This window comes from Ciconia boyciana, chromosome 11, assembly GCF_034638445.1.
Source record: "Ciconia boyciana chromosome 11, ASM3463844v1, whole genome shotgun sequence".
Lineage (NCBI taxonomy): Eukaryota > Metazoa > Chordata > Aves > Ciconiiformes > Ciconiidae > Ciconia > Ciconia boyciana.
Genome location: NC_132944.1, coordinates 4,986,309 through 5,011,684, shown reverse-complemented (window position 1 = coordinate 5,011,684; position 25,376 = coordinate 4,986,309). Strand labels below are relative to the sequence as shown.

The 25,376-nt window shown below is 39.5% G+C and overlaps 1 protein-coding gene across 1 annotated transcript in view; it reads left to right on the top strand.

Moving 5' to 3' along the window:
• The window catches only part of DOCK3 (dedicator of cytokinesis 3), a 222,533-nt gene that overhangs the window by 188,234 nt on the left and 8,923 nt on the right, over window positions 1-25,376 (top strand). Inside the window, exons 38-51 of the mRNA XM_072875713.1 lie at window positions 3,549-3,635; window positions 5,625-5,729; window positions 9,253-9,394; window positions 10,726-10,892; window positions 11,445-11,531; window positions 11,994-12,173; window positions 13,166-13,249; window positions 14,242-14,358; window positions 15,630-15,751; window positions 17,311-17,446; window positions 18,010-18,091; window positions 20,081-20,233; window positions 23,814-23,932; window positions 24,904-24,991. Of these exons, the coding sequence (XP_072731814.1) occupies window positions 3,549-3,635; window positions 5,625-5,729; window positions 9,253-9,394; window positions 10,726-10,892; window positions 11,445-11,531; window positions 11,994-12,173; window positions 13,166-13,249; window positions 14,242-14,358; window positions 15,630-15,751; window positions 17,311-17,446; window positions 18,010-18,091; window positions 20,081-20,233; window positions 23,814-23,932; window positions 24,904-24,991 (1,669 nt within the window). The remainder of the gene's footprint in view (window positions 1-3,548; window positions 3,636-5,624; window positions 5,730-9,252; window positions 9,395-10,725; window positions 10,893-11,444; window positions 11,532-11,993; window positions 12,174-13,165; window positions 13,250-14,241; window positions 14,359-15,629; window positions 15,752-17,310; window positions 17,447-18,009; window positions 18,092-20,080; window positions 20,234-23,813; window positions 23,933-24,903; window positions 24,992-25,376) is intronic.

Below are 25,376 nucleotides of genomic sequence, written 5' to 3'. Positions count from 1 at the left end.
GGAAGTGAAAGATGCTGAGAAGCCAAATCCTCCTGCTGCTTTTCAGCACTCTTTCTGTTGCTGTGTAAGAGGGAACAGCTCAGGGAATAGAAGAAACTTGCTTCCCTCAACTTGTGTCTGATAGTTTCTTTCTGCACTACCCTAAGATAGTCCCTCCTCAGGTCCTGAAGAGTGGAATTTGTTGTTTTGTGTCCTTCAGTTGCATTTCTAGAGTTAAGTTTCTCATGCTGCTCCTGGCACCTTCTACTAAGTGAGGGGGTCAAAGCAGCATGAAAAGGGTGTAAAAATTCTGCATTTGTTAATGGGAAAATTTTCTCAGCACAGGAACGAGGGAAGACTATGGCCACAAGACTGTCTTGTGAGTTTGACATAAAGGGCATGCCAGTGGAGGGCAAGGAGTGGTGGGGTGGCCCATGGCAGGCCTGGAGCGCTGCAGTGGGGTGCAGAATTGAGTAACGCCCATTCTCAATATTGTCGGTGGCAGCCCTGTGCTGGGAAGGAACAAGGTGTTCCAGAGCCCTTTTAGCCTTCGCTCTGGTCATGTGCTCCTTCCTACTGATTTCTGCTATGCTTTGAATTGGTTTGTGGCTCAGCTGGCAGTGTGTGCAAGTGCATAACTTTAAATGAAGGTATTTTTTTTTAACTCACGGTTACAATTTTGTCTGTTAAAACTCAAGGTTTTCTAGTTGAAGATGACTGTGAATGGAACAGTTTGAACCCGATTGATCATGCTTCTGGACAGCAATAGCCTGAAAACTACACAACCCTTTTCTGTGCAGTTCACTGCTAGATTTTATTAACTAAAAATTCTGACTACATCTGATACACACAGCATCACAGTGTGTATTCTCCTTAGTGCCAGCCAAGTGCTGTGAGAGACCCAAAGCTGTATTTCCAAAGCAGTTCATTTTTAGATCGTGTGCTCCATACCCAACATTTGAACTAATTTATCTTGTGCACCCTCATGTGAATCATATTTCCAAAAGAAATCTGCACATTGGGATGTGAGTAAATAAAGGTTGCCATTCATAAATGTTGATTGTTTCTATCTGTGCCTCCTTGTGTGCAGTCAGTAGCGCTCAGCTGAGAGTTGCTGGTGCCATAGGAGAAAGCTGTAATAAATGTCATATGAATGTGCGTTTCAAGTGAAGGACATAATATAGAACATGCAAACAGATCAGACGTCAGCAAAACAGAAAGCAGTAATGAGGGAAATTAACAGTGGAGACATTAGGAAATTATTTGAAGGGGGGAATAATGATGCTTTAGAGGGAAGTGACACTTGCATAGCACATGGAATTACATATTAAATTTCTACACTGTGAAGATGGTACTCATTAACATCACAGATTTTAAAGCTGAGGATCCCAGTGACTCAGATACCCATTAATTCTCTTTTCCTTTCAAATATCTGCAAACTCTCTTTTTTCTCTAAGAAGTTACCTGCATATTGTGTTTCTTCGCTTCTCTACCTCATCTTGTATCTACCGAATATTCAGCCAACACAGTGGAATTTCTCTGTGTGGAAATCTAACTGAAACAAGAGAGAAAGCCTGAGTTAGGATGACAGGAATAGTATCAGGGTACATGCAGAAGAGCTGGTATAAAGAGAAATAAGATGTAGTTGCATGTTGTTAATTTAATTCACATCAGAAAAGGAGCATGAAAAGGTTACATCTTTTGGATCACCTCAAGGGAAGACAGCCAGCTAGCTTTCTGCTTCTATCTGGAAGACAGATTAGAGAATTATGTAGGCTTTAGCCACAGCATCCCATTTGGAGGTAAGGCTCTGCTCACACTCTGTGTGACAAAAGACATTTATTTCTAGCCAGATGTTTTAGAAGAGACTTTTATTTTCCATTCTTTTAAGTAAATATAGATCAGCTAAGGACTGAAAATCTATGTACATTGTCTCTGTAAAGAATGTTGAAACCTATTAAAAAAATGCAATGGTGTTTGTGTTTGCAAATATAAGCATTTAACTGGTTAATGTTGTTGATCCCAATTCAGTGTATCAATTTGTATGTCATGGACATTGACAATCCACAGCAAAAATCCTGTTAATTTGAGATCACAAAAGCCTGAGTAATATTTTGAGTAGTCAAGTAACTGGTCTTTCAGTTCATTTCCTATTGTATATATTGTATTTATCTAAATAAATCTTAGGCTTCCCATCGTCCCAAACTACTAATACTATCAGAATATCCAAATTGATCCTGAAAGAATCTTTTTATTTAGCAAGTTCTTATGTAAGTTTTTGTCATTAACTGAAGCTAAAGAGATGTGGGATCATTATTTTTGCCTTTTTAGTTCTTACAACTATCCCTTCTTTAAATAAAAAAGTTCTTACACTTACTGGTTTTGCTATTCAGAGAAAAAAAAGCTTTGCTGGTATTAAGGATGAGCGAACAGACACTACAAATGTGTGTGCATAAAGGCAAGCATTGTAAAGTACCTGATACACTAAATCAAACCGTGCAGAGATTCACTTTTTTAAGTGAAGGTACATATGTAACCAGAAAAACTATTTCCATATTAAGTGGAATTCCTGTTAATTCCTGTTAATTACTGTTACCGATAATTTACAATATTGCTATTAATATTCTTAGAACGTAAGGTGATAGTCTAACTTGCACATTAATTTTGTTTTCAGTACAACAGGGTCCCAGTTAAAACTGGCAAGTTAGTCCAGTAATGCATAAAAGTTAATCCAGTAAAGGTTCAGCAGAGACCTGGGTGTTCTAGAGCCTTTATATAGCTATGGTAAGATACAGTCATTCCCCCAAAAGGCTCCCCATCTATGCAGGTAAAAGATGATGGGAGAGGAGATTTCAGTTGAAGGGTGTAAAATGAGCACTCAGAAAAGCTAAGCGAGGTAACGGGCGTCTTTCTCTCAATGTGGCTGTGCCCAAACTTGGTCTCTTTCTCCCTTACCTCAGAGGGTGATGAGTATGGTGTGCTAGAAAAGATGTGTGGTGTGCAGACTGTAAGTTGAAGAAATGAGTTTTGCTTTCAGTTCTGAATGTGGATATTCACTCAGTGCAATGATGCAGGTCTGTTCTGAGGATGTTTTGTCTCTGTATTTGAGTGTTTCCCATTGCTTGACAGTTTTGTGCTTTCAGTAGGAAGTAGCAGCCCTGGGAAGGGGAGCGCTTTGCTGGGGAGCTAAGCCCTAACTCTTTACTCCAAGGAGTTTTAGTGCAGAAAGCAAAGGACATATTGGGGGTGGGTTGAAGGGGTGTCTAACAAGAAGAAAAACTGTTAGTTCTATTATCTTTCTCCAGGTAAGTTCCCAGTCTCATGAGTGAACTGTCAGTAACAAGCAGGATGTGTGTGTAATGTCAATGGAACATATGCCTCCGTTACCATCTTGAAGAAGGAATTAATCTGATATTTAATGGACACTGTTTCATCACATTGCATTTTCACATCTAATCCTTGGCATTTCATACCAAATGAATTCCCAAAATTGAGTTTCCATATTCCTCTCAGCTGAGTTGGCAATAACATTCTGTTTGCTGTGAGTGTGATTTGCTTTGGTTTCGCAGAGCTGGGAGTTTGGAATCCCGCTGTGCAGAGAACTGGCCATACAGTACGAAAGTCTCTATGATTATCAGAGCCTCAGCTGGATTCGGGTAAGTAGCAGCAGCTCCTCTCCTTGTAGCCTCTCATGTCATTCCCCAGGGAATTTTGCTCTCCTGTCAGAACATTCTGAATTTAAAAAAATAATCATATTCCCTTACAGCTCCACACATTTACAGTGACTCCTTTGCCATTGATTCATTTCGATGACTTTGCAGGTCCACTGAAGTAATTCCTAAGTCTGCTAGCAGTAAACTCCCATGGGTATGAGACAGCGCACACACAGGAGCTGGGCTTGCTGTTGCAGTTGCATATTTAGATACATTTTTGCATAAAATATCCTTTTTTTTTAATTTTTTTTTTTTAATTATATATTGATATTTCATTTTAATTCCAAAAATATCAAGGACAGCTTGTGCCTCAGTTGACATAAGAGGAACAAGAGAGAAAGAATGGAGAAGGCAAACGTTTATGGCATTCTTGTCAATTTACAAGAATCTGGTCCTCCGGTAAAACCAAACATGTGGTGAAATCAGGGCACATTTGCAGCATTGTGCTTTAATCAGAAAAAGTTAAAGTTCTGGTTGTTATTTAAAAGCTTTATGAATGTGAAAATAGTTCATCTGCTTTTGTCCCCTGGGGTAGCATGCATATATCCACATTTAAGATTTATGCTATGTGGATGTATTCTTATACACAGTGGTTTAAATTATCTTTAAAAGTCAAATTTATTCTCATCTGAAGATATCTGTCTAACTAGGTCTCATGAACTGCACTTCTGAAGAACCTGTTTTCTTCAAAGTGGCCCTAGAGAGAGTACGGGTGACCATCGTAGTTGTGCACTTGTTTGACATCTGAAATAGAGCAGCGTGAAAATTTATCCTGGTGTACAGGAAATACCGTATCAGTAAAGTGATCGTGAAAGATAAGCAAACAAACTTACTAAAGGCTTACTCAAGTCATGCATTAAGACTTACTTTCCTGAAACATCAGTGAATTAGCTATTTGTGCTACCTCTCTATTATTTGGATTTAATCAGCTGGCAGGTGAAAAGCATCTCAGCTGATCAGAATAACCAATTCACCTCGTCCTTTCACTCACCTGGGTGTGACCTGTTTTCTGTTCAAGTTTCCTAAATCTGTGCTGACCTGAACTGACTTGAATTTCTCCCCACTCTAAAGAGTTTTTTTCTATGCCGTCCACATCATTCAACGCATTCCTTTATTCTTCCTGCAATGACTTTGGGACCTTCTCCATTTTAGAAAAGGAGTTAACATGTGTGGGAACCGAGAACAAAACCTTGATGCAATATTCTAAGTCAAAGCTGCTGTTAGGGTTCCCTGCAGTGGAAGCAATGATGTCAAACTGATTCTTCTCTTTAAAAAGCTATCTTTTTGCTATAGTGAAATTCCTGTGAGCCTTTCAACTCAGATTCAGTTTGGCAAGGGGTCTTGAAATCCCACTCTTGATATAAATGCTAGCACAGTGCCACAAAACTAATAATTGGAAGTAGAGAAAAGTCTTTCTACTTTTTCCAAACCCCTTTTTTCTTCCATGTTAAACCTACTGGTGCACAGAGCTGTAGAAGATTTAATTTTGTTTCATCCTTTTTCATGCCCCTCAACTCAATTAAGGCAAACCCAATTGAATTGATATAATTTTCCACACAGTGGTATAGATTTTGAGCTGTAGGAGAGAATAGGACACTGTGGGCCAGGCAACATAGATCTTAATCTCAGGTTTGCCATTAATTCTGCAATGCAAAGAAAATTACATGCAAGACCTGTTTAATTTAAAATGAGATACAACAGAAAAATTTTCGTATGTCATCTCCAAAAATGTAAAATGAGTATGATGATACTATAGTCTGTTCCACCATGTAGACTGTTCAATTAATAATTTTTATCTTTAAAATAATTTTGGTCTTTTCATAAAAAATTGTGGGGGCAAAAGAGTAATGTGATATTTTAACGTGTCTTGAGATTCTAATGCTTTAAGTGCAGCTTTAAAGGTCTGACAGCAGCTATCTTTTTCCTCCACAGAAAATGGAGGCTACCTATTATGACAATATCATGGAACAGCAGCGCTTAGAACCTGAGTTTTTCAGAGTTGGCTTTTATGGTCGGAAATTCCCATTTTTCCTGCGGGTAAGCGAGACTTGTACAAAATATGACAAAGTGACCAGGCTCAGAGTAGCAGTTAAGGCTTTGTATTTTTGTTGTGGAGATATGATGTCTGCCATTCAGCTTATTTTTTTACGCCTGCACAAGTAGAAACAGCTTTCTGGCTGAACTGAAGGATGTGGTCCATTGGGAATGTTCTTAGGAACAGAGATCAGAAATTTGACTCATGCCTACATGTATTTTTGACGATCTGCAGATGCAGCACAAATTGCCTCTATATTAAGCAAAATGCTGTATTGCAGCAATGTTGGGTCATTACTCAACTAATTTTCATCATCTCAAATTATCACACTTTAAAAAGTCTCACATGACAGAATGATTCTAATACCAGACTGATGACTCTCTTATGCTGTCTACAAGTGAAAATTTCCTCTCCCTCCGACAAAAAGCCTAGCAGCTTCTCTGGACATGTCCTCACTTTGAGGTTATTGTCTGCTGGTGTATACAGGATCAGCTGGGTCTGCAATCCATTTAAAAAGTGAAATTACCTTCTTTTCCTAATGAGGAGTAGAACTTAAAATGGATATTTGTTCATACCATGTCTTGTTGCTAGTTCAGAGCAAGGAAGGAATATAATCTGACAACTGCTGTAAGAGCTGTCTGAAAAATGATGGTAGATGCCATCTAGTTTGACAGGACAAGCTAACTTGAAGCGTGCTTTCAAGGACTGGGTGTGCATGGTTTGTGTTCTCTTTAAAGAAATGGTTTGACAAGAGATGGCACCACTCTTGAGTTATGTAGTAGGAAGCTACAAAAAGCCAAACTGTGTACCATTTTGAAAATTTCATTCTTAAATTTCCCTCTGATTACTAAGTTGGTTTTTTTAACTAGGATTTAAACATTGGTGTTTAATTACAGTCTTTTAATGGAAACACAGGTGGGGTAAGTAAAGGCAAGTTGGAATTAATCAAAGTGAAAATACCAGTGGATGAAGGGTGGCTTCATGTTATTCAAAGGTGAAGTTGAACAGTGCCATAAAGTAGCAGCCTGAATCAGTGTGCAGAACACACCTGCAGAGGAAGCTGAGGAAATGACAAGTGTTGCAGTATGAAGCAGTAGCTACTCTTTCATGAAGATCTCCAGAGAAGCCTGACAGATATATTTTCTTTTTATGTTTTTCTTTTATATTTCTACAAAAAAAAAGCTTTTTTTATATCTAACAACAGACGTTTCAGAAAATGAATGACAACAAAGTCATTATGGCACATAAGCATTCCTACGTTTGAAGTAATATCAGTGAATCTAGCTTATCTTATTATATTATGGATCCTACAGTTTTATCTTGGATCCTGCATTGCCTACGTGTTTAACGCTGCACGAGTTTTCAGTGCACAGCACTTACTCTTTGCGAAATGGTGTAACAATATGGATACTTGGCTGGAGACATGAACAGCGAACATGAGCGTACGTAATGATAATCCTTGTTAATTCTGCAATTATATTTGGTAGCAGTACTTCTGATAGCAGATTACTAATGTAGCAATCTCATTAAAAGTCATCCTCCTCCTTTCTCTCTCTAATGATCCATACAGCATACACATTGCGAAGCACAGACTAAGCCCATTAGCAATCACATCAGCATGGATCACACTGTAAAGAGATTGGAAGCAGCTATTCTAGGGAAGAAAAAGATTTACATGGATTTAAAATTTTCAAATGGATATGGGAGTGATTTAAATTGATCAAATAACTGCCCTTTTCTCATTCATTTTTCTATTGCTGTATAGCTTAAGACAGAAAATAACTTCTTTCTACATCTTTGATTTTGAAGACCCTTTGTCTAGAAAAGTCGTTGTTCATGTGTCTATGAATTCTGCATCTATTTCTAGCCTTCCTACATAAGTAAATTAAAACTGTCCATGTCTTCCACCTACCAGAAGTTCAAGTAAGGCCTGACAAGCCACGTTCTGAGATCTTGTGTCGGCATCTGTCTGAAAAGTCTAGTAAATTTAGCTTTGAGGTGTTTTCAGGGCATTATTTTTAGAATCACAATAACTTTATTTATAGGCTTACGGTTTTCTGGATTGCTGCAATCAAAAGCTAAAATAGAGAATGCAGTAAGTGTCATGAAGAGATTCACCTTCAAACATGGACTCACTCCAAACTTACTAATAGCTGCAAAGTTTGGGCATTACTGCCAAGATTCATCATGCAGTTTTTCTCCCAGTTCATTGGTTGCTGTGACTGATGCATACGAAGTGACATATGTCCCAGCTGGAACATGAGATCTGTTCCATAAAGTTGAAATGCAAAGCCAGATAACTGCACTCCCTGGCCGTGTTTTATGATCAGGTTTTGCTGCTTTCTCTTTGATTTTGCTACAAGATCAAGAGCTGCTCAGCCAGAACCCTTTTCCAGAGCAATTAACAAAACATTATTGCGTATACTGCAGCTTCTAAATGCAAGAAATAGAAGGGGGGGAGCTGTTCTTGTTTGCTGGGATTCTTTCTTTGTTTTATGAAGGTGGAAAATCTCCCTATACTTCTCGTTATTGTTATGTGTACGAGAGTTAAAACTACCAGAATTAGAGAATTTGCCTGCTTTGGTTGGTCTTGCATCAGGAGACATTAACACCAATCAGAATTGAGTTTTGTGGTAAGAGGGTTAAGACACTGAGGACTTTAGAAATCCTGTATCTTGCTGTTCGAAGTTTGAGATGGCTCAAAAAGCATCCAAGAACTCTGCACAAGTGGTGTAATGCCTCAAGAGGCATATCTAAATGCAAGCTTTCCATTACTAGCAGAAACGAAATTTTGTTCATCAAGAGGAAAGTGCTTTTAGGGCTGAAGGGGAATTTGCGAGGTGGCCACGGAGAATTCTTGGTAAGGCTTTTCCGTATTACTCCACTATAGACAGGAGAGTTCCTGAGGATGTATTGTTCAACATGATCAGAGGTGGATTGTACAGCTGTGACAATACAGCAATGATTAAACAATGATTTTTGTGAACAGTTTGTTATGACTTCTCTCTCAGAATAACTGATAAACTGATAAACATATATCTCCCTCTGTTCTATGAAATCCTCAGGACTTTTATGCATCTGGTGTAAACTGTATTTGACAGCAGCTTTCCCAGCATAGAACAGCCAAGCTGGTGACCTCATCTGAAGTTTTGGTTGATATGTTTCAGTATAGTCCAATTAAGAAATAGTCCCTTTTCAGTTGTCTGAAAAGCAAATAAGAAGAGACAGTAGGACTGAATGCTACGTATGTATGGATCAGAGGCATCTTTCTGTTGAGAGATCAGTGGAATAGTGGAATCAGTGGAATAGTCTACCTATTCATCACTTCTTGATGAAATACATTGTACAGAATCAGGAAGGAATAAAATATATCAGCTGTGTTAAATGCACATTTTACTCTCACATTAGCGTAGTGGCATTGCCATTTATCTTTGTTTGTGAAGCGGTAAAATTTAAAGTGAGATAAAAGCCGATAGAATTTAACTTACTTTTAAGGAGACTAATTTATGCTTGTCCTTCTTGCAGAACAAAGAGTATGTGTGTCGGGGCCACGACTATGAGAGGCTGGAAGCCTTCCAGCAGAGGATGCTGAGTGAGTTCCCACAAGCCATTGCAATGCAGCATCCCAACCACCCAGATGACTCTATATTGCAGTGTGATGCCCAGTGTATCCTTCAGTGAAAGGGCAAACTATGATTAGAAGAACTGTGGTAGAGGACAGAGGAGGAAGGTATTGAAGAGGTCATCAACTTGGACACCTCAGTTCCTAAGTGTCTTAGGTAGAGCTGGATATGGACAAAACCATACACCTGTCTGCAGTAGATATTAACTGGGTCGTTGCGCTATGTATTGTTGGAGAGAACTGTCACTTTTTATTCAGGGAATAATGCAGGTCATATTCGATGGGTAAGGGAAAGAGCTGTGCTTGGTCACATCCATGTTTTAACCTTTACCAACAGCATGGCCATAATGCATGTGTTGTGTCATTAAAAGTATCCCCGATACCTTCTCTTGGAGAACATTTTGTCGAGAACAGGTATTAATTCCAAAGTGTTATTTTCCATTGTGTTTATTTTTCACATCATTATTATTATTTGTTTGCAGTCTCCCTTTCTTTTAAACTGCTGAACTCTTTTATATCTAAGGCTTTGAATCTCATTCTTCGCACTGGTAATCCGTACTGTGATTTGATGCAACCAATACAATGCTAAGTACATTTAAGGACTGAACCACATAACATTGAATGGGTCTGCAGAGACTTTTGGAGATTTTAGTCATGAGAACACCACTGTTTGGCTTGTGTGACAACAGCGAGGATATTGCACAGGACTTTAACCATAAGGACATTGTCAGCAAGTGAACTCTCCTGAAATGGGCTGGTGTTTCCCACTTGTCTTTCATAACACATGCTTTTCACTCTTCTTCGCTATGTAACACTGATACTTTCATAGACAGAGAGGTTGTTCGTATGTGTATCTTGGTTGGTTTGTTTATGCTTGCAGAGATCTTGTCTGTAACACTGAGGTTAAACCAGTTTAATTGAACTGGACTGTAAATTGATGAAATTAGGACAACTTTGGTTTGTAGACAAAGCTCAAGTATCTAAGGCGAAATTTATCAAAGGTAAATATTAGATATTTAGGTACCTAAATACATCTAGATGTACTAAAGTGCCTGCACAAATGAGGCACCTAGCTCTAATTAAAACTAATAGGAACTGGATATTTTGCGTGCTGTAGATATTTTGGATGTCTTACTACATACTCTCTGCATCCTCAGGTATCTTCCTCTTTGGTTAATCTGGCTGTGAGGTACTATAACTCTGTAGACTGTCCTAGTAGTTCTAGTCCAGTGTTCTCTCGTCTCACTTGCAAAAGAAGAGTGTGGGAAAACAAAGAGGAGCATGGCTTTCTGAATTCACCATCCTGTTTATTTCCACAGTAGAGATAGCTTTCCTGTTTGATGTCCTGTGGCTTTCTTTGACGACATAATTTACAGATTTACAGATCTATGCAGTCACTCCCATCCCAGACAATATAGATGTGCTGCAAATGGACCGTGTCCCTGATCGCATAAAGAGCTTTTACCGAGTCAACAACATCCGGAAATTCCGCTATGACAGGCCTTTCCACAAAGGCCCAAAGGACAAGGAGAACGAATTTAAGGTAGAAGTAGCGAATAAGCAGTGTTTGTGTGTTAATCTCTTCAAGGCGAATACTGTCTTATTATTTTATGCTGGTATAGCCTTTCAAGTAATCCTGGTTTGATGGCCAAAGATACTGTAGTAACTCAAATAACGGGTAGGTGTTGAGTCTGGTGGTTACACACCTGACCTGATTAAAGCATCGTCCAGTTTAAAGGTGAGTTATTTTAGTGCCAGGAGAGATGCATTTTGAAGCAAGGATGGGGTTTTTTTGTTTGGCTGGAATTTTTTTTCTTACTGCCATATATGTCCACAATGTCTTCTTGGTTCCCGTGACAGAATTGGTGGTCAACCTTTAAAAATTAATAGAAATGTTGAATGTGTTGCTTTAGAGCATACTGAATTCTGGTTTTGTTGTTCAAGTGACTTTCAGCATGACATTCTGCAAAGTAAGTTAATGCTCAGGAGGTTAATATATTCTTTTCTGAACTTTATCCCCTTAGCACCTGTAGTAAGGGTATAGATGATGTGATTGTGATTCACTGTATCTGACATCCTCAATTACTCTTTGCAGAGCTTGTGGATAGAACGTACCACTCTGACCTTGACTCACAGTTTGCCTGGGATCTCTCGTTGGTTTGAAGTGGAGAGAAGAGAACTGGTAACATTCATAGTTCCTGTAATTGGGGTTTGAAATGATGAGTTACTGAGGACATGGGATAGGCAACTTAAAACTCCTTTGGCTGAAATCTTGCAGTTTAAAATGATGAAGTTTACCAATGTTTAAGTATGTCCTTTTTCCACCACTTAGTCTAAATAATTGCTGAATATAACCAGAAGAATTATGTGAGGGAACATGACAGTATAATGGGGACAGTACCAAAAAGATGGAATAATTGCATTGTTGCCATGTCTTCAGTATACAGAATGACGTTTTCGCAACTCAGTGACCTGAAATACAGCACTGCTAACCGTAAAGTTTGTTAATGTAACTGAATTTGTACAAAGCAGTAAAAACTAAGAGAGATCACTGAAGAATCCTAGAGTACCATATCATTACAAGGAAAAGAATAAGTCTCAGTGAAGTGTCCATGGAATTAAAGTATATTTTATTGCCTTTGAGGTTGAAGTAAGTCCTTTGGAAAATGCCATTCAAGTGGTCGAGAACAAAAACCAGGAGCTGAGAACACTGATAAGCCAGTACCAGCATAAACAAATGCATGGTAACATTAATCTTCTCAGCATGTGTCTGAATGGAGTGATTGATGCAGCTGTTAATGGGGGAATTGCACGATACCAGGAGGTAAGCCAGGCTGTGCTTCTGAATTTAGTATCATCTTTTTCAATGTTATTTCCATTTCTCTTTCAAAGAGAGTATGACCTAATAAGATAAGACATTTTCATGCACGTTATCTAAATATGAGGTTAAAGCCCCTACTTGGTTATTCTGCATCAGTGCTTGCATAGCCACACGTCAACAGGAAGATCCAAAGGTGGAGTTGGGATATCGCATCGAAGGTAGGTACAGTTGACAGTGGGGTTTCTCAAGAATGAAACTTAGCTTCCTGGAAATCCTGACTTGGCAGGTAAAAGACTGAGGCAGATTTTTTTAATACTGCTTGCATGATAAATCCATTTTGCAGTAGAGGCAGTGGGGCTCATAGTAATTCAGACTGATTGGGCCCGTAATCGGGAAAAGCTGCTAATTTGTGCTACTCAACCATTATCTTTGCTAGCCTAATTTCAGACTCACTGTAACCCTAAAATGATCATATATGCAGTATGTTACCTGGCATAATCTTTGGCAAGCTGTTACTTAAACTCTGCATTGCAAAAGGTAAGTCTAGGGTGAAACACTGAAAAATGGCAGCAGCAGTCCAGGGGTGTAGGACATGTCTTCCCTACAGAGCCAAGAAGAGAACTTTCTTCATGCTTTACATTAGTTACCACTTTACTCATTTAATTCCTTTAACTTTAGGCAGTTATGTGAAGGAAACTATACAAAATACAAATAACTGGATGATACAAGGCTTAGTGGTATTGCTCATCACTATCACATGGGGAAACTTGGTCAGATTCATGATTCAACAGAATCATCAAGGTTGCTAAAACCATACTGTAGCTTTACCTGGATCCCAGAGTGCTAAAAGCAATAAAATTGAGCTGCTGCTGTTAGCTTAATACATTTAGTTTTCCTAAGATTTTTGGACCTTTTCCTCTCATCCTTTGACACTAAGTTACGATGAAATATCTTCCAGTAAGCAGAAGGCTGGGTTTTTTTGTTTTTTTCTACAGGCCTTTTTCGATAAAGATTATATCACAAAGCACCCTGGAGATGCAGAGAAGATCACACAGCTCAAGGAACTCATGCAGGAACAGGTACTGTTTTTCAGATGCAAAAGAACATTCCTGCAGTGTCTGGATTCATCCGCAGTCAGTCTAAACATATCAGATCCAACTGATTCATTCAGAAGCAAAGAATTTTGGTACAGGAGATCTAAAGTACATTTAAACAAAAAGAGTGGGGAGATGGCCGAGGAGTTTAGGAACAAGCCGTTTACCTTATGGGACATGAGGTGAAGCTCAGCTAAAAGTACATTAATTTTGTTGTCTCCATTTATTATCCAGTAGACATCTTGCCACGTTTCAAGCCTGCCATTCATTTCTTCAACAAATCACATAACTGCATTTCAGATTTCCCATCTGTAAAATAAAGATAATGCTTATCTCCCTTCAATCCTCAAGAGGATGTTTGAAGATTAATTAGTTATTGTTTGTACAGACTTTGGATCATGTAGGGGATTATATACATCTTAAGCCTGCTATCATTGCTATTTTCTTTCATCTGAGAGCTTATATAATCTCACTCAGTCACTAATATTATATGTTTGACCTTTGAAAAAGTGACCTTTAAAAATAAATAATGAGCAACAGAAAGAGTGACTATGCATGCCACACTGCCACTGTTCAGCTCAATTATCAGAAACTCCTTTTAGAAATCTCTGTTGGCAACTTTGACCCCTTCTCTGACACTGGGTGGAAGGAATTTTCTTTGTCACAATGAATTATCTCTGTGAGGACGTAATGCTGCTCACTCTGAAGAAAGAATCAATCTGGTAAATTTTTACAGTTATCTCTTAACAAAAGTAATCCAACATGACATAAATGTACTTGTCTCACACTTAAAGTACTTGTTGAAGTAGTATGAACTTGCCAGGTCTCCTAGGCTTGCTTAATTGTCAGCAGTCTTGTAAATGAACAGTGGCATATTTTACAGTACTTTCTTGCACGTTGACAGAACTGTGGGACAGGCTTCTATTCTCTCTCTTAGACACAATTTATTTGGGTTTGTGATGTTTTCTTTTAAACAGGTACATGTCTTAGGAGTGGGTCTGGCAGTCCATGAGAAATTTGTACACCCAGAAATGCGTCCCCTGCATAAGAAACTGATAGACCAGTTCCAGATGATGCGATCCAGTCTGTACCACGTAAGCTGACAGTCATTTTTCCCATTTTGAACCATTCAGATTTATGATTAAACTTGTATCAGTTGCACTAAGGTTCACAAAAGAACTGGGCTGATACAGCACCGATTGAACCTACTGGATTGCCAAATTATCAAAAGAGTTCTTGATTTTTGTGCAAGACGGAAGTCCTAGTAAGTCTGTTAACTTAGCGTTTAATTTAAAGTAGAATTTTTAATATTTGTATGTTCTTTGTTGTATCACAAAACAATTGTAAAGCTTAATTTTCAGCTACTGTCTTACATAGTAGAAAATGATGTAAAACAGAGGAATGACGATTAACAGAAAGTGTTAGACGCTGAGCTCTTCAAAAGAACTGCTGTAATTTGGAGTAGCATGACATGGATTGGGCCCTCCAGAAGTGTTTTTATATAGGCAGCGACAGGAATTCCTGTTGGTTACTCTACGCATCCCACTCTGGTGATCAGGACATGCACTATTACGGGTCTCTAGCTCCTCTATAGTCAGCGGAACTGCCTCCAGAGCCCGGCTCACACCACCTGTCACATACCAGAAGTACAAATATCATCCCTTAGGAATGATACCTTTCCTTCTGTGTGTGCTCTGCTGCGTATTAGTATTCCGTGACAACTATACTTGAGACGTCTTTGCCAGGTGGGTCTCAGAAATTTGCAGTGCAGTTTATGGATACCTAGACATTATCTCAAACACTGTCACAACCAAACTAAAGGATATCTTTCTATAATGTAAAAGTATTATGTGAAATATGTGTGTTAGCACTTTACTTTCCAACTGCAGTATGTATTTTCTAAGGTGCTTCTAAGTTGAAGGCTTTTTCCTCCATTCTTAGGAGTGAACACTATGCAAGGATGGTCAGAAATAACAGCACCAGAATTTTAAAATACGGCCTTTCTCTTTCAAAGCAGATGAGATCCGTACAGGTCGCCGTTGCCATTCTGAGTTCACTATCTTTCTTGAGAGTTTGGACAAGATCTGTATTTTTGAGTTCACATTTCTTTTTTGAAAAATGTAGGTGGCTGTAATTTGGGCCATACTATGCCTCTATTTTCCTCCCAAATTCCTAAAATAGTGGCTAGAAAGTGTCATTGGAAATAAAGAGAAGAGGGTTGTAAAGCACTGAAGCTCTTTATCCTGTGGAAATGCAAGATAACTGAGGATAAGTGTAGAGAACGTGGAAACAGATCAGGATTTTCCTGAGAAGAAAACTTGTAATTTTCCATGACCAACTTAGCTAAAGCATGCTTCCCTTGCAGGAGTTACCTGGTTTGGATAAGCTGAGTCCGGCCTGTTCTGGCACTAGTACACCACGCAGCAATGTTCTGGTTTCGCATGGACCTATGAGCCCAGAGAGCATAAAGCTGGTGCATCGACACAGGTACCCTGTTTTTTTCTACTGCAGTATCTAGGATCTCTGCACACTGTTGCGTTAAGATTCAAGGATCTAAGAAGTGGTTAACGGTACTGCAGGAGGAGCAGGATGAGTTTTGGTAGAGGTGTCTTCTGTCTTCATTCAGTGCTAATTATTAGTTTGATTGAGGATTGGAATCAAAAAGTTGAGAAATCCAATTTGCAGCAAATGCTAAACACCTCCAAGTGTTAGTCCATCACTTTACTTACTGTAGAGGCAGAAACACACATCTGCCACTCAGATCTCCAGATTCAATCTGACTTTGGAGGTTCCAACTTCTACTTCTGTTACGCAAACAGCAAATAAATGGGTCCTTGTCTACCATTAAAGGAAAATTTTATTGCTTGTTTTAGACCCAAGTCTAAAACATCATTGGTTTTTATAATTCTGATCAAAGTGGAACCCAAATCTAAGAAAGGCTGCCACGGTGTTTTGATCAGAATACCAAAAAATGGCTCAGCCTTTGCAGAAACATCTGAAAATGTGGATGCTTATTCAAACTGAATACCCATCTAGAAAAACTGAGATAAAGATTGAGGATAAAAATTGGGATTTTCAGGGCAAAACAGTGGTTTTGTATCCAGCCAAAACTGCTTATTTGAAAATGTATACATCCATGCCAGTATGAAAAACAGTGACAGGAATGTCACTGAAGTTATGAAATTTTAATTGTTCGTCCGTGTTTATTTCCCTTGGTGGGCCCACATAGCTTAGCTGTTTTTTAAAGGCTGGCATGAAAAGCTGCGGAAACTTGGTCTTTAGTACATGAATCCAGGATGGTGACATTCTTTTTACTATTAAAATCGAGTAGCTCTTTAGTGGCTTGGCAGTTGACAATTGGTGTCTGGGTGATACTTCTTTTTTTCCTCAAAATTCCTCACTTTGTAAAGCCTTTTTCAGTTCTTAGGGCAAACTAGGGAGATTCTATAGTGTGCAAAATATGTATTTGTGTACATGATTCAGAGTGACAAAGAAAAAATTAATTTCATGAGTGAGATCAGGGTGCAGCCTGCACACCAGCTGGGCTGTATTAATTTACTGTCAGCTACAAAGTTGCCTTCGACTGTAATGCTGAGGTCCAACAGATGCCATAAGGAAAACTGTAGTTTGACCTGTGTGTCTCGTGCTTGGCTTCCTTTGGAATGTTTTTTTAAGCTGCTCCCACTCATCGTACTTCAGCATTAAAAATGAGAGTGGTTTCAGAATGTTCTGTTACAAACAAAACAAGTACGCACCCAGCATCATGACACAATGTTAACCTGGCTTTGGATTGTGAAATTCTGCATCCTACATACTATGTTGTCTTACATGTAGCCTTACTGTCACTTCTTTCATATTTACTCACATTTATGGATTTGTTTAAGCTTATTCAGCCTGATTTTTCAAAAGTGTTTGACATCCAGAGGTGACCTAAAGCAGTAGGTAACTGCAGGTACTTACTAGCTTGGACAAAATCAGGCTTCACAAATTAAAACACAGGTTCAAAAAAAAATGATGCCCTTGTTCTGTCTCTGTTTTTATTCCAGCCCACTGAACTTGCTTGGTTCAGTCCGACACTCATCATCCTCTCTGTCATCCCACACCTCCAGCGAAACAGGAAACCTGGTTATCCTAACAGACAGTTCTGTGGGCGAGACTGCTGAGGATATGTACCACATGCAGGTACAGCTCCAGCACAGCCAGGAGCGGTTCTTAGAAACAGCACTGAACGTGCTCTGGAGGATTATGCTTAGGAGTACCACCCTTTACCTATGCACGTGCTTGGATCTGGCCTGTGATATTTTTCTCAAAGAACTGAAGAGGTAGAATCTAACATTGTTGAAGAAAGATGACAGAGTAATTCAGCTAGGTTTACTTTGGGAAGAAATCTTCTGCATTTGTACAGTGAAAGTTGCTACTGTGGTCCAAGATCATGCTGTTGCTTTCAGAAAGTGATATTTTAGTCAGCATGTTATATATATGACCTGATCAGCGTATGCAGTTAGTATTGCTCTTGGTTTGTGGGTGAAATGAGTCCCACAGTCCTGACTGCAGATTTACAGTGGCCTGCACTGATGCTATTTCCTAGACAGAGGCTGCACTAGGTGATCTGAGACAGGTAAATATCTAATGCACGGATCCGCTCAGTTCTCCCTTGATGATTTCTCTGCCTCCTGCAGCTTGCTTACCCTAACTCCAGGTACCAAGGCTCAGTCACCAACGTCTCTGTTTTATCCTCGTCCCAGGCTAGCCCTTCCACCTCAAGCCTGAGCTCTACTCACTCGGCACCGTCCCAGATGATTAACTCTGCCCCTTCCAGTGCTCGAGGTAAGAATGGATGGACCCAAATGAAGGGTTAACTGGACCTGCAGGCATCCCCTAAACCTGGCAACATTGTTGACTTATTAGTGAAAGACCACCTACACGGAAATATACCACTATTTCTCTTTTGGAGCTGTAAATGCCTCTTCAAAAATTATTTCTTAAAAAATGTTTTTCATTTTCCAGAAATGGATTAATCATTTTTTTCAGCAGTATTTGGAATGTATCTCTAACACATGCTGGTTTCAGGCAGTTGAATTTCATAATGATTTCCATTGTTCCGCCACAAAATTGTGGCAGACAATCTAGAGGAAAACAAGAATAGTCTTTGGTACAGTACTTAAAAGAGAGATCATGAAGACAAAGGCAAAAAATCATTTTACACATTTAATGAAATTATGGCACAAAAAAGAACTTGAGGCCATTTAGCAGAAATGTATGTATACAAAAGCATGTGTATACCATGAATGTTGAAAGATACAAATTTTAAATGCTGGAGTTAAAGAAGGGCTTCCCTGCTGGGAAATTCTTGAAGAAAGGAAAAATGTAAAAACAGACTCTAGGGGTACTCATATTGCCTTTGCTGTTACAGTAGCTGGTCTTGATATTGCTAATCATTTTCTTCCCAAGCCTCAGAGCTGAAGCAAAACTACTCCGTGCAATCTCCTGACCTTGGTAACTTCTAATCAAGTTTTTTTTCCCCCTCTCATTTTGGATTCTCAGTTGCAGGTTCACAAATTTCTACACCTATTTCCACAGGTGTCTGAAGAAGTTATCCAGGATATAGTCAGAGATAGAGGCTGATATTTAAATCTTACCCCTTTTTCCCATACAGGGGAACTGTATGTCTCCTTATGAACAGAGAATACAGAGAAGGGCTCTTTCTCTTGGGCGAGCTTGAGGCATTTTTGCTCAATCTTGCAGTAAAATCGTAATTGACTGGCTGTTGTTATGACACAGATGCATCAAAGTGATTTAATTGAAGGATCAGATGGAGTAGGAAGGTGAGAAGTGGACATCTTCAAATAAAGGCAAATAGCTTCACTAATTACCAAGGGCTGGAAGGCAAATAATGACAATTCAAATAGTAAAGTAACCAGAGAAACTGGCATAACAGGAAAGGGAAGGTGGAACTGAGCACAGGGCTATCATATCCGGAAGATGTCCTTAAATGGATGTGCCTCAGCTGGCATGTGAGGTCTGAATCTTTCGGGGGACCTGAGGGGTTTTGGTGCTCATAGTGTTTCGGGCTGTTTTCCACTTTAGAAGCCCAGTGCTCACAGTGACAGGCTGTGCCAGTCTTTCTGAGCTTGATGACTTCACGGCATGACCAGCTTCCCTCTTTACTGTATTCTTTGCTGTTGCTTAGAAACCGAAGTGATGAATGCTACAGAGGGTATGGTGCTGATGGCTGAGCCAACAGCACCTCCCAGAGATGAAAACCAGACAGTGTAAATGACCACACATGAGGAAACAATAAGAGAAGTAATGATTTTGAAAAATACTTCAATAGATATATCTGTTTTATTCTTCACTCTTACTAACATGTTTCGATAGCCTGTGATACAACATTTCTTCTCTGCTAGTTTTGTTCACTTTTAAGTTAGGTGAGCACAGCATTCATACATTACTCGCTGATTATGGGATTTCATTTCTAGTAAAGTCCCAGATGCTCTCTGTGTTTCGCAGGGTGCAAGTCACTATGCTGGTTATTACAACACCGCTGTCTGGAATGGAGTTGTTTCTGTAACGAGAAAAAGCCCTTACACTTAAGTTCCACTGTGGTAATACAGCTTTGTTTTTCTCCTTGGTGATTTTTCCTTTTGTTTTGTTTTTTAATTGGGTGAATTTGATGCTTGTGAAAATGAGAGACCAGTATCACTGGCTGGAGCAAGGTACTTCACAAACATTACATGTGCAGCTCTGCCAATGCACCTCTATCCTTTTTTTTTTTTTCCTTTTTTTTGGTATTTATTTATATTCTTTTTAATTTAGTGCTGGTGAAAGGTGCTGGATTGACAACACTGGAGGCTGAAGCCCTCTATTTATCCACAGAACAGATACAGCATGGGCGGCAGCCGTGCAAGCTTCCCCACGCTGCCCCCACCAATGTGCCTCATCTCTGTCCTGGAGGGACCACCTCTAGAGGTGAGAGGATAGTTCAGTCACCATGACCCATCCAATCCTTGGCCTTTCTGCTGAGACTGCCAACAAAGCTACGATAGTCACGATGCTGCAGTTAACCACTTTTCAGACGGGAAGTATATAAAGGCCAACAGTTCATTTCGTACAGGCCACCTAAATTTATCAACTTAGCATCTTTGTCACCTGTGGCTGTAACCTGACCGTGGTTATCTAGAATTTTTAGGTTTTTGTCAGATGTTTAAATACTTCTCTCACTGATTCAAACGTTAATGTAGAGGTGAAAAACCACTAGCCCATTATCCAGATACTTATACCACCTTCGCTGTTTAACTGCAAAGTCCTTTCTGGAGCTCAGCTCCTAGCACTGTTCTGAGGAGATGGGTATCTTTATAATATAGATTAGTTCCGTTAGTGACTAAAGGAAGCCATGGCCATTTGTATTAAGAATCCAGCAGGAACAGAACTCGTACTTCAAATTCTCCGCTTCCAAAAAATGACCCTTTCATTGATGTTTAAAACAGCAACACAAGAAAATTATTTGGATTGTCCAAAGAAAATAATAAAGCCATTAATCCAAAAATTTTTTAAAGGATAGTCATCAAGACAGTAGATTAATGATTTGATCATATCACTGAACAGCAGATTAAAGCAGCAAACCTTACACTAGTTACAACAGACATGAGCAAAAGTCTTAAATAGAATTGTAATCAGAATACAGTAAGAATTTTCTAATTCTGTGCTAACGATAAAGACATTACTAGTTACTCTGTTTTTCAGATTAACAAGTATGTATCTTTCAGTTTTCACCTGGCTTGACCCTTGTGTAGCTTCTTCCCTCTCAAGAAAGTAACACTGTTGTGTGGAGGATCAGTAAGAAAGTCAGAGTTTGTTTTGGCTTCATTTGAGGTGACTCATGAGGCACTGCTCTAACCTTACTGGAGTTGAAAGGTTCGTGTAAGCCGATGTTCGTTAAGCAGAAATTGTAATGCAAAAAGGCCTGGAAAGAGCTAGGAGTGGGTTAGGGTTTTTTCAGTAATTCCATTTAAAATATGGTTGGGACTCCTCTGAGGCACTCTAAAAGCAACTCCCACTTGACACTTGATGACTCACCTCTTAAGGCATCCCTACTGCTTCCTCAACACAGCCCCCTTTTTAAGGTGTAGAAAATGAGTCCTGGTGTCTTATTCAGCACTTTGCAAGAAACCATATACTTACATTTAAAACTTCCTTCTTAAAGCAAAGCAGTTACGATTTGGTGCAGGATCGAACTGTTTTCATAACAGTAATGAAAATGATGAATCAGGAGAAAAGATTCATTGAGTTTGGAGTTTAACTATATTAATTTTCAGTTTCATTCCTTAAAACTAATACTTGTCACAAGCGGATAAACATTTTCATAATTAAAAAAGAAAAACTACCTCTGTCTTCAGCATAAGTTTTTGTTTCTTGTTAATAGTACGTACAGTGCTGCACACATCAAGTGTACCAAGCTACAAGCTAAAGGGAATAAGCCCTGATACATGCTGCAGCATTTTATATAGTCGCTGGCTGCTCTGGAAGCTTTTAAAAGCTTTTTTTGACTTTGTTTTTTAAGTTTTGCCAGTCCCTGAAAGGAGCCATGGTGATTGTGCTCTCTACCTGTCCAAAGAAGCAGACCTGATTATTAATAAAAGCTTCAGTTATAGCCACTCCTCCTGTAGCCCACAGTTCAGAGGTATCAGTACTTAATTTTGTTTGCAGACTGGATACTTGGCATAATCTGTTACAATCTTCATAGCTATAGTTATTGACAAACTTAGGGTACCAAACAGCAGAGCTGTTTTGTAAACTAGACTTTGCCACCGTACTTAGCACATGTGGGATTTTTCAGGTCATGCAGTGCAAGGTCTGTGGAAACTATAATCCCATATAAACTGACGGCACATAGAGGTGGTTTGCATCTTGGATATAAAAGAACAAGGATGACAAGATAAATAAAAGGGAAAAGCTTACAGTGTAGGTTGTGCTGTGATGTAGTTCTGGGCACACCTAAAAGTTCAGCATCCTTACATTTGTCATGCAGAAACAGGACTACCTGTGATGTGTGAGTAAAAGAGACTCAGCATAAAGTGTTAACACTGTGTTTTCCAAGCCGATGTTGTATATAAGAGCAAATAATGTTGTCTAATTATGTTTCTGTTTCATGTCTGGGGAGAAAATGAGTTCGGAACTAGAATGCAGATACTCTGCGGCTGTTCATGTCGGGGTGGGGTGTAGATTAATCTGGGATCTGCCACCCCTGATGGAATTGTTGCAATTGTAGGACCTTACCCTGCATTCTGCTGGACACATTGTTCCTTCCACTATGTGCTGAATATCAGTCCCAAAAACTGCATGTTTGCTTTTGCTGGGGTAAAAGCTGCATTAACCAGCACCAATGCCTTTGCTCATACGTTGGAGTGCTGTTCAGGTAATGTGTGTGGTTGTGGAAAGTTTGCAAAAGGGGGCATGTATTCCCCAAAAGCCGGCATGGCTCTGTAATGCGCTGTGTGCTGCCATCTGTTAAGTGCGTGTTTGTGACGCAATGAAATAATCAGTGCAAATTAAAGCTCACTCCAGCAGCTTCAGAACATCAATTCCTGCCTAATACTCTGCATCCCAAGGGATGCATGTATCAGTAGTATCAGACTTTAGGAAGTCACTAATGGGAATCATTCTTCTGGCAAGTCCATTGTCAGCTGTTGCATATCAGAAGGCATATTGTTACGTGGCACTCATCTTGAAGGACACGAGTCCCAAAGAATTCCACGTGCCAGGAAGCCGTTTATATGAAATACCCCAATTTCTTAAATGACAACTATACAGATAACTGATAGTTAAGTCAAGCATATTCCTACTCTGTAACTCCAAGCATTGGTAAACGTCCTGTTGTCATAAAATGGCTGAGTATACCAACACGCTCAGTAGTAATCATACATTACCCAGCGGCATTATAAGCAAAGTGCCACCCACATTTATAGAAAATTCTGTTTATTATTGGTTTTCGTTTTGCTTTAACGAAGAGGAAGCTAACCAAGGTATTGCCAACTAAATGGCAACACCTCAGGCTATCTCTACCCGAACTGAGGAATGAAGTAGCTGCCTGTAGCTTCCTGCTTTAACTGAATGGTGTATCTCAAGCTTTTATCCCTTTCTTCCACATTTAGTCCTAAAATGCACAATTTTATGGCATTTCTATAACTGTACAATACTTTATGGGGCGAGGGAGCATTAGGCACTGTACACCACAGCCACAGCTGATTCCACACAGATGCCCATTTTTTGTTTAAGAGGAAGCACTTTGCAACATACAACTAGGGACGCATATATCTTATACACCTTACATGGTATGTCCTTAATTGTATATAACAAGCCAGTTCTTATTTCATCCTTGTGCTATGCACCCCACCAACAGTTAGCTGCTTAGTGGGCTCGGCACCATGTTCTCTTGAGTCCTGTAAGATCATCCGTCTGAACAAATTGCAAAGGAGGACTAGATCACTGGGCATGCGGAGACATGGCTGTTGTTTGTCACGTGTACGTGATTATTCTCACTTGTTTACAGGCTCTCCCTCTCTACCAGATAAGTACCGCCACTCTCGGGAGATGATGATGTTGCTGCCAGCCCATCGGGACCGACCTAGCAGTGCCATGTATCCCGCAGCCATCATGGAAAACGGACAGGTAGCAGATCTGATTTATTTTATATCAGTTCAACCACCTGAAACTGTGACTTCATTTTTACTACTTTTGACCACTTTAAAGCTTCCCTTTTTATTTCTGGAAAGCACAACAACTTACTTAGGATCATTTTCAGAGGCAACGCAGAACTTTTCATGTTAATCGCCCCCTAGAGCCACCCACTTTGGTAGTCAAGTGATACAAATTGTAATGACTGTTAAAATTGCAGATACACGCTGTGAAAATGGACTCTTCTTCCCAACTTTATCCTATGAGCCCTGGTCCACTGCAGGTAGTCACCCCATTTTATTTACTCATTTTTCTGTAACGATGGCCGTCCTGCAGTTTAGCCTTAAAGTTGATTCTAAATAGCTTTATGGCGATTTCCAGAGGTATCAAAAACCACAAGATGCTAAAATAATACACTGATAAAGGGTCTCCAAACAATCTGTGCCCGTATCTACTACTTCCTCTGGATAAACTGAAAAATTTAGGGTGTGCCTACACATAAACATTTTAATGTGGCCCTGGCATCCACTTTTGAAGGGAATCTCCTGATCATGGCCACTGATCGCACTTCAGTTCACCTCCGAGAACTGTCTCGGAGCACGCAAACTCAATTCTTTCAAATGAAACCAAAGCAAAAGGTAAGCTCCAGAAGGGCACATGATGCATTCGAGCTGATAATGGGCACAAGACCAGGCTAGAGCTAGTTTGAAATAACTCCTCGAGAGAACACAAGCAGCATGAACTGTGGGTCCTCAGCACTGTTACACTCTAGAGATCCACTAGTATTGCGCTGCAGTACTTGCTAATGTAGACACAGCGTAAGGTTCCCATGACTTTCTTTAGTAAAAAACTTTCTTTGCTTAAAAAAAGGCAAACAGAAAGCCCCACGGTTCTGCACCAGCTGTTCCGTAACTCTGTAACTTTTCTTTTTTTTACTTTTCTGTGCTAACTTTCTTCTCCCTTAGCCTCCAAATTTCCAGCGCGCCTTGATCCAGCAAATGATTGGACCGTGCAAACCCTGCAGTGATCCCAACCTCTCTGTGGCTGAGAAAGGTACTCTTTTTCCTAGTTAGCATGCGTGCTTTCTAAAATATTATTACTCTGGTCATGCTACAGCGAGTAACGACTGGGCTTCTACATTTCCTTCTACTTCCTGGCAGAGTGCATTCTCTCACATTTTTTTAATTAACAGTTGAATTAACTGGGCCTTCTGCCAACCTATAGTCATTTCAGATCATTCACAGAAGGGTGGAGTTGCACAGACCTCTTTATTTCAGAAAGCTTTCCGAGTTTAGCATTTTGTTATTGAAACATATCCCGCAGCCTTTATCAAGCAAAACTTCCAAAGCAGCAAATGAGAAGTTACCTGAAAGAAGAGTGCAAGATTTGGATCGTATTTTTAAATAATGAGATATACTGCTTTTTTGAATATGCATTT